The sequence below is a fragment of the Triticum aestivum genome, chromosome 1B (genome assembly GCF_018294505.1).
Source record: "Triticum aestivum cultivar Chinese Spring chromosome 1B, IWGSC CS RefSeq v2.1, whole genome shotgun sequence".
NCBI lineage: Eukaryota > Viridiplantae > Streptophyta > Magnoliopsida > Poales > Poaceae > Triticum > Triticum aestivum.
This window is the reverse complement of record NC_057795.1, coordinates 9,778,657-9,796,244: the sequence shown is the minus strand read 5'-3', so window position 1 is coordinate 9,796,244 and position 17,588 is coordinate 9,778,657. Positions and strand designations below refer to the sequence as shown.

At 45.6% G+C, this 17,588-nt stretch overlaps 2 protein-coding genes and 1 pseudogene across 2 annotated transcripts; 1 reads left to right on the top strand and 2 right to left on the bottom strand.

The window, feature by feature from the left end:
* Positions 1–5,293: 5,293 nt before the first annotated feature.
* Positions 5,294–6,895, bottom strand: LOC123103353 (putative 12-oxophytodienoate reductase 5). The gene is made up of 3 exons (XM_044524912.1): positions 6,754–6,895; positions 6,212–6,657; positions 5,294–5,993 (listed from the first exon to the last, which is right to left on the bottom strand). Exons 1-3 carry the CDS (start codon positions 6,810–6,812, stop codon positions 5,410–5,412), a joined length of 1,089 nt encoding a protein of 362 aa, XP_044380847.1. The 5' UTR covers positions 6,813–6,895; the 3' UTR covers positions 5,294–5,409.
* Positions 6,896–11,642: 4,747 nt separating this feature from the next.
* LOC123103362 (putative 12-oxophytodienoate reductase 5) lies at positions 11,643–13,414 on the bottom strand. The gene is made up of 3 exons (XM_044524923.1): positions 13,285–13,414; positions 12,726–13,171; positions 11,643–12,327 (listed from the first exon to the last, which is right to left on the bottom strand). The coding sequence occupies exons 1-3, from the start codon at positions 13,341–13,343 to the stop codon at positions 11,744–11,746; spliced, it is 1,089 nt and encodes a 362-aa protein (XP_044380858.1). The 5' UTR covers positions 13,344–13,414; the 3' UTR covers positions 11,643–11,743.
* A 1,612-nt stretch (positions 13,415–15,026) lies between these two features.
* Positions 15,027–16,436, top strand: LOC123103371 (putative 12-oxophytodienoate reductase 4; annotated as a pseudogene).
* Positions 16,437–17,588: the final 1,152 nt, after the last annotated feature.

The following is a 17,588-nucleotide window of genomic DNA, read 5'->3' as shown; positions in this document are numbered from 1 at the left end:
ACAAATGAGGTGAGTAAATTAGTACAAGTATGCTGGCTAAAAAATGTTTCATTTCAAAAAACAAAATGAAAGTATTTCGACTGTATTAGTCGTCTGATGCTTAACTAGAGCAAAAATGAGGCGATTAATTGGCGCAAGTATTTCGGCTCAAAATTGTTTCGGTTCAGAAAACGAAGTGAAAGTATTTCGAATGATTAGTCGTTTGATCCATAATTACAAAAAAATGAGGAAATTAATTAGTGAAAAAAATTCTGCTCAAGAATGTTTCGGAAAACAAATGAAAGTATTTCAGATGTACTGTATTAGCCATCTGATCCTTAATTAGAGAAAAATGAGGTGATTAATTATTGGAAGTATTTCCGCTCAAACAAGTCTTGGTTCAAAAAACAATATGAAAGCATTTTGGATGTATTAGTCATCTGGTCCTTATTAGAGCAAAAACAAGATGATTAATTAGCGTTTGCATATTGTCCGTGGTGTAAAGGACTCACCAAGCAGGAGTTAATCAGGCTATTAATCAAGACAGGTTAATTGAGGCAGTAGCTATATGCATGGTGGTTGGCTAAATTCTCACGATGCAATTAATTTGCGCCTGGTCGTGGTGCAGGAGATTGCAGAGAGTGAGGAGGACCCACTTTAAATGATGACGTGAGGAGGACCCACTTTAAATGCAAATACAAGTGATATACGAGGAGGCTGTGATAGTTATACACAATAAAAATTCTTGGTGATACTAGTTATGGACGGCTGTTGATGACCACTGAATGGTGAGATTGAGGGGGGTGGCGTGAGCAGGTTCTCCCTCGTATTTTCCTAGGGGGCATATCAATCTCCTGTATACCCTCGAGGACCCGGACCACTTCACCTATCGTAGGGCGGTCAAATTGACTATCTTGGATGCACCAACATGCAGCTTTGCAAACCCTTCCGGTAATTTTTTTATTTCTAATGTTCGTTGTACTGCCATGATTGAAGATGAATAGATCGGATGTTTTCTCGCCAAAAAAAAGGAGAAGTCACTATGTAATTGTGGACCCACCAAATCTTCACATCTTCACCATGAAGCTTGTTGATGGCTTGCACGGGAAATATTCATCATGTTGGTAACTGATGTTGCTGTTATTAGTGTTATGTGATGTTTCAGGTGAGGAATTCCTCCTTCCTGATATAATTTCCAGCAGGATCATGTCAAAGCCATAGACATCGACTTTCGGTGTGATCTCCACTCCGCTAAGCCACTATGGGGAAAGATAACCTACAGTTCCTCTGAATGAAGTCCGAATTCGGCTAAAATCCCTCCCCGCAAACGTTGCTAGACCAAAGACGGCAACCTTAGGAATAAATGATGCATCCACAAGTATGTTCTATGGCTTAATATCACAGTGTATGATGCACTCACAACAACTCCTAGGGTTATCTGATATCTAATGTTCCAGTCACAACATCAACATTATTGCTCTTCTTAAAAGAAGATGGTCATCAAGAGACACATTTGACATGTGCTCGCACACAAGTAACCTGTTCGCAACAGAAAGCAATCAATTTGACTAGGTTAATATGTTGGATCAATCCAACTGAGCTCACCTCAGCCCTGAACTACTTCTCTCCTTGACGGGCACCATCAATCCTTATTGAAAGAACCGATATGGTTGACTGGAGGGGGGTATGGTTGACTGGAGGGGGGGAGGAATAGGCAACTACCAATTTTTAGCTCTTTTAAACAAATTACATTTAACAACAAATAGATTGTCTAGATATGCAACTACGTGAAGAACGTATATGATGCTAACAAAAATCACAACACAAGCAAGCAAATGATACAACACAATAGTAGCTTGCACAAATTAAGGTAAGAAACAAACCACAAGTGGAGTCGGTGAAGACAAGGATGTGTTACCGAAGTTCCTTCCCTTTAGGGGAAAATACGTCTCCATTGGAGCTGTGTGGAGGCACAATGCTCCCCAACAATACAATAGGGCCACTGTATTCTCCTCATGCCCTCGCACAATGCAAGATGCCCTTGAAGACGGTGACCGAAACTTTACAAACAAGGTTGCGGCTCTCTTCACAACTTAATTGGAGACTCCCAACACCACCACGGAGCTTCACCACAATGGAATATGGCTCTGATGTGACCTCTTCCGTTTAGGGTGCCCAAACACCCAAACAGAATCCACACAACAAACTATGGGGGAATCAAATTTCCTTTGGTGGAAGTTGATGGCTCTATGTTTTACACGTTTTAAGAGCTGACTTGTTGCATGTTCTCTTCATATATCATGTCCCATTGAACCAGATATATATTAATGCATGATTACCCATTTTTGCACTTATCATTGTGAGCATTGCACATTGTTGTATATATCTGGTTTTTACTGGTTTTCTTTGTTTTCTTGTGTCTATACGTGTATTGGAGCAACCTAGGACCAAGCATGATGAAAGGATCAAGGATGGCTTCAATACAGAGTCGGCCAGGGACTAGACTTAGCCATTTGAAAGGTCAGAAAAACTCATTTTTTTCAGGGTGCTTCAACTCAAGATCTAATATCAGAAATGGATCGACGTCATTCATATGAATCCAATGAGCTCAAGAACGTCAAAATTCGAGTTTGTATGAAGAAATGGCGACTGTTTTACCGGATGAGGTCATATCAAAAGACGGTGTTCCATACGACCGCCCGTGGTCATTTCGGCAGTCATTTGAAGTGTGGACAACTCCGAAAGTTGCCCTTCCAGATGGGATTCTTCATTGATTTCGTTCCCAATTGTTCCCATGGGATCCTTGGCTCATAATGAAGGGATTGAGAGAAGATAAGTCTCATCTTGAGCCCTTGGATGACTACATCAACGGATGAGATAGCGGGAGGCCTTCATATAAGCACTAGCAACCCTAACCGCCGCCATCTCCACATTCATTCATCCACGTAGCTGTCATCCAGCTCCATTGTTGCTCCAAAACCACCTCCATAGAGAAAAAAAGGGCCAAGCCAAGAGGAAGAAGAAGGGGTGCCTCCACCACGCGCACCAGCCTTCGGGCCGGTGTGGTCTTCACCACCCATGCACCATCATCATCAATACTGGCGCCGCCATGCCCCTCTCCTCCATTGGCTAAGTCGGCTTGTAACTTGCTCTCTCCCTCTATTATGTTTGAGAAGTTTTGTTAGTTCTTGAGTAATTGGATGAACCCTTGCATGATTGGTACTTTATTGAATAAGCTATCCAATAATATTCTCTTTATATGTATTGTGTTGATTGTCTCATGGTGTTGTGAAGGGCTCCCACACAGCATTAGCAACTTATGGACTTGTGGTGATTTATGTTAGTGAGAAGGGCAGTAGCTATGGAGGGTAGGTAGTGACTATCCTATTCTCGCTTCGTCCCTGATCATTGCAATAGGGATTAGTGGAGAACCCTAGAACTTAATGCCGTGACCGCGGGGAGTTCACTCCCCTTAATCATCGTTGTGATAACCGGAGTGAGGAAGCACGGTGGTGGCACGAGTTGCCATATGAGCTTCAACTATAAACTTCACCCTAACCCTATTGTAGAAGCATATAACCATGACTGCTACATATTTGATCATGTTGCAACTATTGAGGAACTAATGCTCTATTACAGAACATTAGAACTGATGAACAGGGTGAAGGAGCTCTCTCTACAACATAAAGAGGTCTTGAAATATATGGTGTCGCTGGAGAGTAGTTATAAATGGTGTATTACTAACAACCTCCATAATGCCCCTTTGATTAAAGATTATAAGAAGTGGACTGCCGCTTCCCAAGCCTTTATGTTGCAGGAATATAACCTCATAAAAGAATCCGAGGAGATGATCGAGCGATGGGAGAAAATCCAGGGGACCACTTTCCAAGAAGTGTGTCTAGGAGATAAGCCTGAGAAGGAACATGGAGATGAGGGAACGGCAACCTTCCAACAACTCCTACCGATCATGGTAAATTATACAACTAAAACTATACAACTAGAAACTATACAACTAAAACTATACAACTAGAAACTACAACTATCAAACTAAAACTAGCTAGAAACTAAAAACTACAACTACAACTATCAAACCCTAATCCTAACCCTTGTTGAACATGGTTGCTGCCGCGGCTGTCCATGTGTGTGGCGGCGCGGCCACGGGTGGTGACGAGGACAACCAGGAAGAGAGGCGGGGACGGCGATGTAATACCTACTGGAGCGGAGGGCGACGGGGTGGCTGATCGAGGGCGAGGGCGACGGGGGCGAGGGTAAGGGCGGCGATGAGTACGACGAGGACGATGGCAGCAACGGACGGGGACGACGACGTGGGCAGCGGCGCGGTGGAGGGCAAGGTCGGGGACGAGAGCGAGGTAGGGGAGAGAGTGTGAGAGTGAGAGTGGGGTAGGGGAGGGGGAGGGGGCGCGCGCTTGCAGGTACTACTCAACACGTGCGATAGGCGTGCCAGATGACCTGCCACTGCTAATTTGGGGTGGCGGGGCGGCAATCTTCGAGTTGAATTTGGACAGTCCAGAGTTAACCTATGTGTGACGGGCATGATTGGACACCCTCCATAGCTAATATCTGCATAAAACAAGTAACCGGCTGCAGGCATTCATCTGTGATTGGGCCTTTGTCCTGCCCGCCACTGCTGCCTATAAAACCAGTGGCGGGTACGCCTAGCCACTCGCCACAGCAAGCATTCATAAAGTAGCCAAGCTCAGCAGTGTTTGTTTGTGGCCGGTAATGTATTTCACTCGCCACTGGTGTGCCGGTAGCTCTAACGTCACGTTGTGTCACCCGTCACTGCTGCTTCTCCTAACTTGTAGTGGCGGGTGCCTTGTCCTGCCCGCCACTCTTTTGAGTTCACCTATAAGGTTTTTTCTAGTAGTGTGCCATCCTTTTTGCAATAAAGTCTACACTGTTTTCTTTGGTTACTTAAATGCAAATACATGTAACTACAAATTTGCATTGAAAATATAAGGCTAGTTATTTATATAAAAGAAAAGAAGAGACTAAAAATGGCATATTTTTAACCGATAAGACCATAAGGTATCCATCTAATAAAAGTAAAATCATCTTAGGAGGTCACGATAGAGTTCCATGACATGCATGCTTGATTTGAGCTCGTGCAACCTAGGACCCCCTCCGACTTCCGAGAAATGATTGTCTAGCAAACGACTTTTTCTGGAATACATCCTTTTACTGACTGTTAGATGAAAATCATAGTTGAAATAGTGTATCAAAGATTATAAACCTGAACAAGTCTTATATTTTGGGAAGGATAGAGTGGTGCTTCTATAAAAAAAAACTTGACTAGCTTCAACAATCACCATACAAAGTTTATTGCTCGATGAAATACAACACTTACACATACAATTAATTATGACCACAATTAATTGCGTCGTCGAAGAAAGAGAAGTTACATCTAGGTCATTCGAGGAAGGGGTAGTCGGTATAGCCAATGACGGGGTCAGGGGTGTAGAAGGTCATCCTATCATACTTGTTCAGATCCGCACCAACCTCAAACCGCTTTGGCAGGTCTGGGTTCGCGAGGAATAGTCTCCCAAAGGCCACTAGGTCAGTGTACCCCTCGACGACCACCTTGCCTCCTTCCTCACGGTCGTACCCACCATTGGCGATGAAGGTACCTTTGAACGCCTTTCTGTACGGCAGCAACCGTTTCGGCACCACTCGCCGGCCATCCACAATGGCCATCCTTGGCTCGATCATGTGGATGTAGAGGATGTCATGGTCGTTGAGCTTTGTAGACATGTAGAGCGCAAGAGAGTGGGGGTCAGAGTCGTGGCAGTCCATGTAGTCAGCGAAAGGGGAGAGGCGGATTCCCACACGGTGGCCACCGGCCTCCTTCACAACAGCATCGACCACCTCAAGAGCGAACTGACACCGGTTCTCAAGACTGCCACCATACTCGTCCGTGCGGTCATTGGCACTATCCTTGAGAAACTGCTCAATGATGTACCCGTTTGCAGCGTGGATCTCCACGCCGTCAAAACCTGCCACAACCAACAAGTGAATTGCTTTATCAATCTAGAATACATGACATATTAGATATCTTCGGCACCGAACTTTCACCGCAGTATTTTATATAGACATGTTAGCAAATACTCTCGCCGTTCCAAAATAGATGACCCAACTTTATACTAACTTTGTATTAAAATTAATGCAAAGTTGAGTCATCTATTATGGAACGGAGGGAGTACATGGTACATACCGGCGTCGATGGCGTTCCTGGCGGCCTTCCTGAAGTCATCGACGATGGCAGGTATCTCTTGCACTGTCAGCCTCCTCGGCGGCGAGAACTCCTCTAACCGGCCGTCGAAGGTCATCTGCGGGCCGACCCCCTTCTCAGTGCTCGACAGTGGCGCGGCGCCGCCGGGCTGCAGCTCGAACGTGGACACACGTCCCACGTGCCAGAGCTGGCAGAAGAAGAGCGCACCCTTGGCATGCACGGCGGCGATGATTGGCTTCCACGCCTCGACGTGCTCCGCGGTCCAGATCCCTGGGGTGTCGGTGTAGCCCCGCCCCGTGTCGGAGATCACTGTGGCCTCGGCGATGAGCAGCCCGCCGGCGGTGGCGCGCTGGGAGTAGTACACGGCGGCGTGCGGCTGTGGCACGTTGGCATAGGAGCGCCGCCTCGTCAGCGGCGCCAGAACCACCCTGTAGCATCATTGCTTAAGTATGGTTGCCGGCCGGCCATCGTTTCAGCCATCCATGTACAACAGGCGGCTGATAGCTTGAGTGGATAGTACGCACCTGTGGGCGAGATCGAACTGGCCCATCTTGTACGGCGTGAGGAGAGGGATGGGCTCCATTGCTGATAGCTGAAGCTTTTCTTGATCAATTAACGGCGGAGGAGGAAGAAGAAGAGTGATGAGTGGTGTGGGGTAGCGACTGATGAGTGGTGTGGACACCCATTTATAGATGATTGATGTGCAGTCACATACTATTCCCCCGGCTGCTAATTGAGTCACATCATGGGTGAGCTAAGCATGGAGGAAATAGGCGTCTTCTTGGATGACCACGCATTCAAGTTGATACGCGCGTGCACGAGCATCATGGGTCCCGATCGTCCTGCTTCGACGTCTCTCCCGCATCTACTCTCTCCTTTTTCTCTTTTCATTTCCTCTTGGCAAAGACAAGGCACATACCAACAAAAGCGGCCGACTTGTCTCCATCTTTTCTTTTCAAGCGTCCGTCTTCTCGGTTCCTGCAGGTAGCAGCCGAGACAGTGAAAATTAGCAACACATTCTAGAAATACTGCTCAGTTTAGGCCAAGAAGATTACCATTTTTTTCCTAGGTACCAAGGACCCAAACACAAGACTGTTTTTCCACGTCACGGCGAGTCCTCCCCAGCAACATATGTCTGGTAGCAGCCAGCAGCCACGATCATCACAATTTACGTCATGCGGGCTGATGCCGACCCTCGTGGACGGCGTGATGACAAGGATTGCCAAGGTGCAAGTCACACCATTTACGGATGCTACTAGAATGATGCACGGGGTCGACCTGCCACTGGACAGGACGAGGGCGCAGGTGGTAGAGTTAAAGAAATATAAGATCGTTTATATCACTACTTTAGTGATCTAAATGCTCTTATATTTCTTTACGGAGGGAGTATGTACTGGGTTAGCTTGTCTACAAGGAGAACCTTTTTCAATGAATCTTCCATCAAGTGGCTGGATGGAACCACCCATCTGCGACTATGATCAAGTGAACCACGAGGCTTCCACCAAAGCTTACCGGGCAGATCTTTCTACCATGTCAAAAAAACTGGACAGATCTTTCCTAATTTCAGTGACATCTGGCATTTCTGATACCATACAATTTTTTAAAATCCAACGCGCAAAAAATATTTGGTTCATTGAATAACACAAGTAAAAATTCAACTGATAGCAACACAAAAGACCAAGAAAAGCTGCCTACCGAAGTGTGACCACAGACAGAAATACTGTTTGACGAAATTTTGTAAATTGTGTGTTATCTATGTCAAGAAAATACTATTCAGGCGAAACTATTATTCGCCACTTCTTCCTCATGCTTGAATAATACTAGTACACTCTACACCCATGTGTACATGTAAAGCTTTCTTTTTCTCTAGAAAATTAGCTAGGATCATTGTTTGAGCCGGGAAGCTTTCTTTTTCTTTTTCTCTACAGGCATGCATGAATTTGGGCTCAAATTAACCTGCAGAAGATCAGAAAGCAAGCAACTCAAAGTTCAGCTGGGAAGCTTTTCCTCTGTCGCATTTCCAAGTTGAGGACTATATAATCAAACAAATCATGCATCAGCAATATCATATCCAAAATAATCGGCTGCCTCCTCTTCAATATATTGTCTGCATGGATGGCAGCACATAAACAAGCAAGTAAGAAACACAGAGAAGAAAAATCAACAGTCTGGTGTAGAACAGGGCAAAGTATAGTGATGTAGTCCAACTGTGACGAGATGAAATTCGACCTGCAAATGCAAGCCTGAACTGAAGTCTCGGCAGTTTAATTTTGGAGAGGAGAAGAGTGGGAGAAGAGAGACACGAACGGGCCGTCAACGACAGGGAGTGCCGTGCTGGGCATTCTGTGGGCCCGCCTAAGGCTACGGAGGTCACCGGCCCACCTGTCAGGATAAAGCCTAGCGGATTATATTATCCTAAAACAAACATGTTTTTCTCTAAAAAAAATCATGCTCTCATCTTTCAAAACACAAATTTAAATGTTTAAAAAAAATTTGATTCTTTTAAATGCCAACAAGCATGTATCTATAATCCCAAATCTCCTTGTGTATGTTGAGTTTGGGTTTGTAAATTTGAAGGATTATAGACACACTTGTTGTGAACATTTAAAAAACACAGAAATTGTTGAAGCATTTTGAGGGATTGTAGAAATTAACACGTGTTGTGCGGTTCTAGAAACCTGGAGCCATGTTCCTGTGGCTGGTTGGCTCGTTGGCGCTGGCACGGTCAAGACCGGGAGGAGTTGCACTCGTGCTTCATCCATGCATGTATGCCACAACGAAGCTAGCTACTTTTAGTCGTAAGTTTCGCAATAGGGAAGTACCGGCGGAACACATCATTTCATTTTTAATTGGTTTGATAAATGTAATACTTCTAGTCATACTGGAGGAGGGGGGAGGGTCCGCCCCCTACGGCCCTACCCCTTGTGGCCTTGTGTTGAAGTGGGCTCCTGGGATACACAAAGTGTTAGGCTAAGACTTGAACCTTATTGATGCCTCCCTCACTCTTTTCTGTTTGTGGGGATGGTGCAACCATCTACTTCTCTCTCGCAAGCAAGCCATCACAAAACAAGGCCAGACCAACAAGAGAAGGTGGTGGAGCAAATTAAGAGCGAAAGTCATAGAGGTTCCCCATACGCGAGGCCGTTGCCTATCAGATCGGCGTCACCGACTACCCGTAGCAAATCCCGGGGTACATCCCGATGCTTGTCGTAAACTGGGTGTGCATAAGTTGTGCCGTGCTATCCTGGGCCCTGGACAGATGAACATGTGAGTGCTGGGTGACCAACAATGAGGCCAAACAGCTCATGGTCGAAACGGCAGAGGAGGCCCTATCCATCCACGGGCTGCTCATAGTCGTCGCCACTCAACCCCCCCCCCCACCCACCCACCCACGCGTTTGGGTTGATTGGTGGATGAATGAATAGAATAAATATCACTCTCTTTGTTATGTTGTTCTTTCTTTTTCCCTGTTCCACATGACCTAGATTCACTGGAGGAATGTTCGGAAAATGTTAGGAATTTTCTTAAAAATATTCAAAAATTTAAAATGTTTAATATTTTTCATAAATTAAAAAAATGTTTGGTATTTTTAAAAAAATGTTGTGCTTTATTAAAATTGTTCGAGATATAAAAAATGTTCAAAAGTTTCAAAAATGTTTTTAATCAATATTTAAAAACGTGTTTTCAAATTTTGTTCATAAATTCAAAACAAATGGGAATTTAAATAAAAGTTGATGTTTTTGGAAACTGTTCATAATTTTTTTAAATGTTCCAATTTTCAAATTATTCTGGTGAACTCAAAAAAAGTTCACATATTCTAAAAATGTTCTGTATTTCCAAAAATATGTTCTCCCTTTAGAAAGTTTTTGCAGAATTTCGAAAAATGTTCTGTTATCAAATTTTGTTCTCAAAATTTAAAAAATGTTCGCATTTTTTAGAAAATGTTTGAGTTTTCAAAAAATTGTTATAAAGTGAATTTCAAAATGTTTTGACTTGTTCAAAGAATTGTCGGACTATCAAACATTTCTCACTTTTTAAAAATGTGTTCACATTTTCCAAGAAATGTTCGGAGAAAATACAAAACTGACCGGATTCTGTATTGTTGTTAGTTCTTAAACTTGCGTGTTCCTCTTTGGTCTCCAACGATTGTTAGCTCCACTGATTAGCTGCTCGCTGGTCTTCTTCACCAACTCTGGGTCGAATCCTGCCTTTTTTCTTACGACGCATTTCTGCACTACAGTATGGATAGGAGCTCCCGCTAAGAGCACTTAGAAAGCTTGATTCAGATATAACAAATGCCACCCACGAAGGAAATAATGCAAGTTTTTTTTAACACAAAAGTAATGCAGATATTTTCATCGTCACGACCCACCAGTCTGCACGGTAAAAACCTACCATGGTGCATAGGTGAAAAGGACCCGCATGCATCAGTTGACCGGTCCACCAGGGTGGTTTATACGATATCATGTAACACTAGGGTGGACCGGTCAACAATAGCATACAATAGTTTCTGGCGCAGATCACTACTACTCCGTTCGTTTCTAAATATAAGTCCTTTTAGAGATTCCAATGCGGACTACATACGAAGCAAAATGAGTGAATCAACATTCTAAAATATATATATATGCACATTCATATGTAATTTGTATTAGAATCTCTAAAAGACTTGTATTTAGGAACGGAGGAAGTAGATGATAGCCATAGGTTAGATAGCACTGATAAGCGGGGGCAGTGTTTAGGACACCCGACACCAGACGCATCATGCGTTGAACGAGGCCACGTGAAAGCCTTTACGGAAGAGTGACTTAGCAAAAACCACAAATTAAATCGATCGTAGGCCTTTTCAAAATCAAATTTTAAAGAGAAGACCTTTTCTTTACATAGCTTACCATGCTTGCCACCTGGTGACAGTGACAACCTTATGCTTTTTGATCTTGAATTTGTGGATGACTTTGTGGAGTGGCCGGATTCCTTCGGGGATATGTATACCTTTGACGAAAACGTACCGGTTGGGTTTGGTCAACGATATGATTGGCTAAAATAATATATACTCCCTCCGTAAACTAATATAAGAGCGTTTAGATCAAATCTAAACGCTCTTATATTAGTTAACAGAGGGAGTACAGTTTTTTTGATAAAAGAAATGAAGACTAAAAAATGCCTATTTAGAAATGACAAGGAGTGAGATATCCGTCCGATAAAATTAATAGTCTTGTAGACACGAAACAATTCCTTGTCATATTTGGTATGAGCTAGTACAACTTAAGATCTCCCTCCGACTTTTCAAGAAATGGTTGCCTTGAAAAAAATACGGAGATGTCCCTTTACCTGATTTTTAAATGGAAACCCTTCTTGAAACAGTGTATGTGAGACTTAAAAGAGAGAGTAACGTTTCTGTAAAAACTTGAGCAGCTTCAGCAATTATCGTGCGAAGTTTATTTGCTGGATGAAACATAAATTTCACACATACATTTCATTATAGAGCCAGCGGTAAGAAAGAAGCTCCTTCGATGATTATTCTAGGAATGGGTAGTCGGTGTAGCCGACGATGGGGTCGGAGGTGTAGAAGGTCATCCTATCATACTTGTTTAGCTCTGCGCCTACCTCAAACCTCTTTGGCAGGTCCGGGTTCGCCAGGAATAGCCGCCCAAAGGCCACCAGGTCCGTGTACCCCTCGGTGATCACCTTGCCGCCTTCCTCACGGTCGTATCCACCATTAGCGATAAAAGTACCCTTGAACGCCTCTCTGTATGGCAGCAACCGCTTCGGCACCACTCGCCGCCCATCCACGATGGCCATCCTCGGCTCAATCATGTGGATGTAGAGGATGCCATGGCCATTGAGCTTTGTGGACATGTAGAGTGCAAGGGAGTGGGGGTCAGAGTCATGGCAGTCCATGTAGTCGGTGAAAGGGGAGAGGCGGATGCCCACACGGTGGCCACCGACCTCCTTCACAACAGCATCGACGACCTCAAGAGCGAAGCGACACCGGTTCTCGAGACTGCCACCATACTCGTCGGTGCGGTCATTGGCACTATCCTTGAGAAACTGCTCAATGATGTACCCGTTTGCACCATGGATCTCCACGCCATCAAAACCTGCCACAACCAACAAGTGAATTGCTTCATCAATTCTAGAATACATGACATCTTAGATATCTTTGCCACCTAGCTGCCACGGTTACATGTTAGTAAATTCTAAGTCTATGGAGAAAATATATTTTAAAAAATCTGAAAAAATATCTAAATGTGCAATTTGTACCCTAAGGTAAATAAATGTATAAAAACTGTGTTTCAACTCAAAAAAAATGTATAAATTTTGAATTTTGAAAAATAATCATGAAATATATCTAAAGGTACAATTTTTTTGTTAATTAGTAGCCAAAGAAAGAAAAAGTTCAACTGAACTTTTATTTAGGAAAAAACATGCGCTAAAAGTTGTTGGCACAAAGTAATTATTACTGTATATATTGACAGCATATATATGTGGTGCATACCAGCGTCGATGGCGTTCCTGGCGGCCTTTCTGAAGTCGTCGATGATGGCAGGTATCTCCTCCACTGTCAGCCTCCTCGGCGGCGAGAACTCCTCTAGCCGGCCATCGAAGCTCATCTGCGGGCCGACCCCCTTCTCCGTGCTCGACAGCGGGGCGGCGCCACCGGGCTGCAGCTCGAAGGTGGACACACGTCCAACATGCCAGATCTGGCAGAAGAAGAGCGCGCCCTTGGCGTGCACGGCGGCAACGATGGGCTTCCACGCCTCGACGTGCTCTGCGGTCCATATCCCCGGGGTGTCAGTGTAGCCCTGTGCCGTGTCCGAGACCCCTGTGGCCTCGGCGATGAGCAGGCCGGCGGCGGTGGCGCGCTGACCGTAGTACACGGCGGCGTGCGGCTGTGGCACGTTGCCGTAGGAGCGCTGCCTTGTCAACGGCGCCATCACCACCCTGCAGCATGAACATGGTCGTCAGCCGGCCGTCATGTCAGCCATGCATACATGATCCAAGAGTGATGGAACATGTACAACAGGTGGCCGACGGTTCCAGTGGATGGTACGTACCTGTGGGCGAGATCGAACTGGCCCATCTTGTACGGCGTGAGGAGAGGGATGGGCTCCATTGCTGGTAGCTGAAGCTTTTCTTGATCAATTAATGGCGGGGGAGGAAGAAGAAGACTGCTGAGTGGTGTGGAGTAGTGACTGCTGAGTAGTGGAATAGACAGGAGATTCATTTATAGATCATAGGTATCCAAATCATATATTATCATGTGATATGGTTATATTAAACTAATGTGCTCCCGGCTGCTAATTGAGCCGACATACATCATGGGTGAGCTAAGCATGGAAGAAATAGGCATCTTATTATAGTTTTAGACGTGCTGTCACACATCAGAAGCACGCATCAAGTTCCGTGCCTTTTGTCTCCGCCAGAGACAGCGACCAATTATATGTACTCCTCCATCGCCTTCATCACTCCCCGTCTTTTGGGACGATGATGTCTATTATTGCAATCAAAACCAAGCTTTAAGTTTTGTGATTATATTCCTAATTAGGAAAAGCCCCGCCCAAATTTTCTCATAGGTGGGAAAGGAAAATGAAAGGAACTGTCCACAGGACTACATCCTCGCCCCTCTCTCCCTCCTCACTACCTACTTTCCCGGCGTTGGTCAGACGGTGCGGTGGACCGCAACTGCTTGGTTTTTCGCAGGGTTTTAGGTTTCCTCTTTGCATTGTAGATGGCATGTCAAAGGAATAAGTCCCTCCTAGTCCCTGTCAATGGTGCTCACCATTGTATTGAAAGTCCCTCATTTAGGGGTTGGCGGTGAAAACGACGACCAGAGAAGAAACGAAGCGTATATCCATGGTCGATGAAGCTTTCATCGGTCATACCCGAGCATGGGCTGCACAATGGAGGTGTCACGTGTTCGGCTTTTGGAGCCTTGATTGGCTAGTGGCATGCAATAAGCCACCTCACAATTGTAAATCGAAAACATGTATCTCTACTATTATAAAAAAAAAGTTGGTGATGATGATGTGCCTGCCATCCTGCAATATAGGCCGCTTGATCTATATCTGACGGATAGGAAGAAACTATGATAATTTTGCAAAAATATACCCGCAACTCTCTTCACATTTACAGATAATCCTTATCTCCCACAAGATAAACTACTCATATAAATGCATCTTGATGTTCCGTGCAACGCACGGGCATCTTGCTAGTTAGACCATGAAATGAATGTCGAACGAGGCTTTCTTTGAAAAGCAAGGGTTATATATATGCCTAAATTTTGTGATGGGCATAATGCTGAACCTGGATGGACAGGCCGCACAACCACATGACTAACCACCACGAGGGCACGAGGCTTGTGCTTCGGATTAGAGAGAGCAGTGTAACCCATGAGGCAAAAAAAAAAAAAGATTGAGCAGCTTCCTTTGATCCATTACATTTTGCACCAAAGTCCACTTGGCCCCTCATCCTTAAAAAAAACCACTTGGCCCCTACTGTAGTCAACACAATTGAATGCAGTCCTCAAAAGTCATCTTGGTTCCATTTGTTTATTTTCTCTTTGAAAACACTAAAAAAGTTTGTACCTTTGTGGTGTGGGGGGCTGCTGCTATGGCGGGGGCAATACATCACGTACGGCTTGCGTCAGTCACTCGCTCACTCACTCAGTCACGAAGATTCTAGCAAGGCGGTAATACGTCGTCGTTATCCCATCAGTGCATGCATCCATCAGTGCATTCACGATGAACATGAATAATAACCTGATCTACTTCTATATATAATAGCTCAGTAAGCTCACACTCACTCACTAACCCACCGGTCATGGCTCGAGAAGAAGGCGGCGGCGATCCCTCTGCTGACGCCGTACAGGACGGGCGGCGGCGAGCTGGAGCTGGCGCACAGGGTGGTGCTGGCGCCGATGACGAGGCAGCGGTCCCCGGGAACCTCCCGCAGCCGCACGCCGCCGTCTACTACGCGCAACGCGCCACGGCCGGCCACGGGCGTGTCCGCCGCGGCGCAGGGCCACCGGCCCACCCCGGGCGTCTGGACGGACGAGCAGGCGGAGGCGTGGCGGCCCGTCGTCGACGCCGTGCACGCCAAGGGCGCGGTCATCTTCTGCCAGCTCTGGCACGTCGGGCGCGTCGTGGGCAAGCTCCGGCCGGACGGGACGCCGCAGCCGGTGTCCAGCACCGGCAGGCCGATCGCCACGCCGCGGGTTAACAACGGCTTCGAGGAGGAGTTCGCGACGCCCAAGCGGCTGGATGTGGCGGAGATCGCCGGCGTCGTCGACGACTTCAGGAGAGCCGCCAGGAACGCCGTCGACGCCGGTACGCACGGACGAGCTCCGGCCTATGCTGGCGACACTTCAAACACTCTTCTTTTCATGCTCTGCTTTGGCTGCTCTGTTCTGCTTGTCGTGCTCTGCTTTACCTGCTCTATTGTGTTCGTTGTGCTCTGCTTTTAACTGCTCTATCTGTATTATGTCCATGTCCATGGCAATTGGAATGCAGGGTTCGACGGCGTGGAGATCCACGGCGCACACGGTTACCTCATCGAGCAGTTCCTCAAGGACAGCGCCAACGACCGCGAAGATGAGTACGGCAGCAGCCTCGAGAACTGGTGCCGCTTCGCGCTCGAGGTGGTCACCGCCGTGGCTGATGAGATCGGGGGCCGCCGTGTGGGCGTCCGCCTCTCGCCCTTTGCCGACTACATGGACTGCCACGACTCCGATCCGCATGCCCTTGCGCTCCACATGGCCACCAAGCTCAACGGCGTCCCCTGCGGCATCCTCTACCTCCACATGGTGGAGCCAAGGATGGCGCGCGCCGATGGTCGGCGGGTGGTACCGAAGCGGCTGCGACCGTACCGGGAGGCGTTCAAGGGCACATTTATCGCCGTTGGCGGGTATGACAGGGAGGAGGGGAATAAGGTGGTCGGAGAGGGGTACGCAGATCTAGTGGCATTTGGGCGGCTTTTCCTAGCGAACCCGGACCTTCCGAAGAGGTTTAAGCTCGACGCAGAGCTCAACAAGTACAACAGGGCCACCTTCTACACCTCCGACCCCATCGTTGGCTACACTGACTATCCATTTTTGGGCTGACCGACTCATCATCAATTTGTGGGGCTAATATGTGTGACTTCCAGTACATATAGTTTCACCAAACATTTAAAATATGTACTCCGGCCGTTTCTAAATATAAAACCTTTTAGAGATTCTTATACCTTAATGTATGTATTTGTATGTGATTAGACCTTTTAGGGAGTATAGGTTTCCAAAAACAAAATATTGTATTGCTAGTGCGGAATTTCCTTCCCCTCAAAAGGATTGGATCGGAGCTCAGCTGTCTCCTTAATGTATGATATCTTCATTACTAGGAATGGGCGGAAGTTTAGCTATCTTTGAATTTGGATTACTTTGACCTTTATTTAATTATTTGCAACCATCCAAATTACCAAAAACATTACTATCACTTTACAAATATTTTGTGCTTATTCCCAGCTATTTTCCTTGCATTCAATTGCTTCTGCTCTTCGTTGGGTTTGATGCTCTTACTTTTGAACAGTGCTATAACAAACTGACATCGGCCTGTACCATTGTATTAATAGATCATAGTACATTTACAGCGAAAGCCGGGAAGGGGTGGGAGAGTACATAGAAAGTTTTGAAATTACAGTATCATAGAAAGGTGGAAGAACATGGAACTCCAGTCATGAAGGTGCATAGCTTGATCATTCGTGCATCTGTTAGACCGTAGCATGATGTTGTTAGCATCCCGGTTCATGTTCGTCAATGTGAGTAAGATGAGGAGTAAGGTCTAGGTTCAGCGAAGAGGCGCTTAGAACCCTGGCAATGATGGCGGTGTGGTGAAGAGTAGGAGGTAAAATAGTAGGAAATTTGTTGCAAGATTTTCAGTCGAGTTACGAAACCATAGATGTTTCGGGAGAATTGGACCCCTTTTGCAATGGCATACAAACATTGGATTTCACGGGGTGGATGGAAACGATCTTATTGATTAAATATGATGTAAATGATATCTATATTATGGCCATCGGTGATGCACATATGGCAGTATAGTCGGAGTGACTTTAGAATGCCATAATAGGCATGTATGATGAACTTTTTTGAGGAAGATATTTAGGCTTATGTGTAGGAGATCGAGAGAAAGAATTCCACATATTTCAATGTACCAGTGAAGTATGCACTAAGTATCAATGTAAGGCAAGAAAATTAGGAGTACAGAAAATGCTAGCAAAAGGATGAAATGGAATATCAAAGCTCAGGGCATGTACCTAGTATTTATTAATTAATTAACATAGCATGATGTGTCTAGAGTCAGGCATCACATAGAACACCAAGCCA